At 42.8% G+C, this 1,948-nt stretch overlaps 1 protein-coding gene across 1 annotated transcript; it reads left to right on the plus strand.

Annotated features, from left to right (window-relative positions):
• The first annotated feature begins 713 nt into the window (after nucleotides 1–713).
• Nucleotides 714–1,903, plus strand: LOC119587256 (fibroin heavy chain-like). Its single transcript, XM_037936009.1, has 2 exons — nucleotides 714–725; nucleotides 828–1,903. Exons 1-2 carry the CDS (start codon nucleotides 714–716, stop codon nucleotides 1,872–1,874), a joined length of 1,059 nt encoding a protein of 352 aa, XP_037791937.1. The 3' UTR covers nucleotides 1,875–1,903.
• Nucleotides 1,904–1,948: the final 45 nt, after the last annotated feature.

Raw genomic sequence — 1,948 nt, forward strand, 5'->3', positions numbered from 1 at the left:
CTCTCATAAGGCGGCAAACACCGGATTTTTAGTGTATAACGTTGATGCAGTCACCTAGATTAAAACACAAACGAGAACGTTTTCCGTAATAATACTGGAACCAAAGTGATTACCTTTAGTGATGGTGTGCCTTCAAAAAGGTAAGCCAAATTTTATAAATGTGTTCTAACTGCTAAAGTAGTATCTAGTGACCATTATGACCGTAGATGAAGTTGATACAATATAAACGCATTTACAAATTAATATGAATAGCTAAGCTTCCCCCCAAAAGAACTAAAATCAGGACTAAAGCATGCGCTGTTGAATGATCTTTAAACAAATCTTTTTCACTTTCTCAATACATATATATACATATCGGCGCGCACGCGCGCGTGTGTGTATGAGAGAGAGTTCCTTTTTCTATTAATTTACAAGAGCACACAAACACTCAGTCAAACATTCACAGACTCCCAGCCATGTATAAATACGTATCAATAATATTTTAACATCAAAGTAAAAGTATACTAAAGGTTTTCATATTAAACGCAACGAGAAGTATAGCAACATTAACTTACTAAATTTACTCGCCCAATCCTACATGAATGAAATGAATACCAATGAAAGGAAGAAGTGAAAGTGAATGTAGTAAGTTCGGTAAGTAAGAGTGACATGGGTAGCTTGTGAGTTTCTGTATATAAAGAAATGCTCGCTCACGGAAAGCATTAGTCACCACGATGAATCTTCTGGTGAGTATAGATTCCGAATTAAACTGTTTAAAACCTGAACGAGAAAAAAGGTCAGATATCAACAGGTTGCTAAACAAAACGGGTACTTCATTCCGTATATAATTTCAGGTTCTAATCTTGTCTGTGATTGCCGGTGCCACCGCCAAGCCGCAGGGTTATAATTTGACTCCGCCTTCCGGCCCATCTTTACTCCCACGAAGATGCAGCAACGGACAAGTGTTACATGTGGACGATAGATGCGTTACTCCAAGAGTGAACCGTCGTGTGTTTTTGTATGATGTGCCAAGAACTCCCACGCCAGTGGGTCCTCCCCCTTTCATCCCTGCACCAACCGTGGAGACTAATCTCTTATTCATCCGAACTCCCGAAGGGGGACAAGGGCCAGATCCCATCGTTGTACCACCTCCGCAACAGGAGCATGTAGTATACATCCTCAATAAGCAATCTGAAGAAGGCCAAAAGGTGATCGAAGTTCCAGCACCACCACCTTCCGATCCTGAAGTGTACTTCGTTAACTACGCTGAAGGAGAGAATCCAACTCTTCCAAGTGGAGTGGATCTGCAGACTGCCTTGGACGCGGCTTCGGCTGGCAGTGGTCAGGTGGTTGGGAGTTCTGAAGGTTTCGGTAGCGGTGCGGCTGGAGTAAACGGTGGTTTCGGTAGCAGCAATGGTTTCGGAAGTAGCAATGGCTTCGGAAGCAGCAATGGTTTGGGAAGTATCAGTAGCTTTGGAAGCATCAATGGTTTCGGAAGTATCAATGGTTTGGGAAATAGCAATGGTTTCGGAAGTATCAGTGGTTTGGGAAGCAGCAATGGTTTTGGAACCAGTGGTGGTCTTGGAAGCAGTAATGGTTTCGGAATCAGCAGTGGCTTTGGAAGCAGCAGTGGAGTCGGGAGCAGCAGTGGTTTTGGAGTCAGTGATCTTGGAAACATTAATGTTTTGGGAAGCAACATTGCTTTAGGGGGCAGCAGTGGTTTCGGAGCCAGCAGTGGGTTCGGAAGCAGCATTGGTGTCGGAAATAGTAACAATTTTGGAAACAGCGCTGGTTTCGGAAGTGATAGCGATTTCACAGTAAACAGCGGTAGAATCAGTAGCCTTTCAGGTAATGGACATGCATTAACGCTGCCACGTTTGTACACAACACCTTGACAAGTATTTCATACAGAAAAGCAGTTGCTACTATAAATGCTTGAAATATATTTTTGTAAAATTTTCTTAATGTG

The sequence above is a fragment of the Penaeus monodon genome, chromosome 22 (genome assembly GCF_015228065.2).
Source record: "Penaeus monodon isolate SGIC_2016 chromosome 22, NSTDA_Pmon_1, whole genome shotgun sequence".
Taxonomy (NCBI): domain Eukaryota; kingdom Metazoa; phylum Arthropoda; class Malacostraca; order Decapoda; family Penaeidae; genus Penaeus; species Penaeus monodon.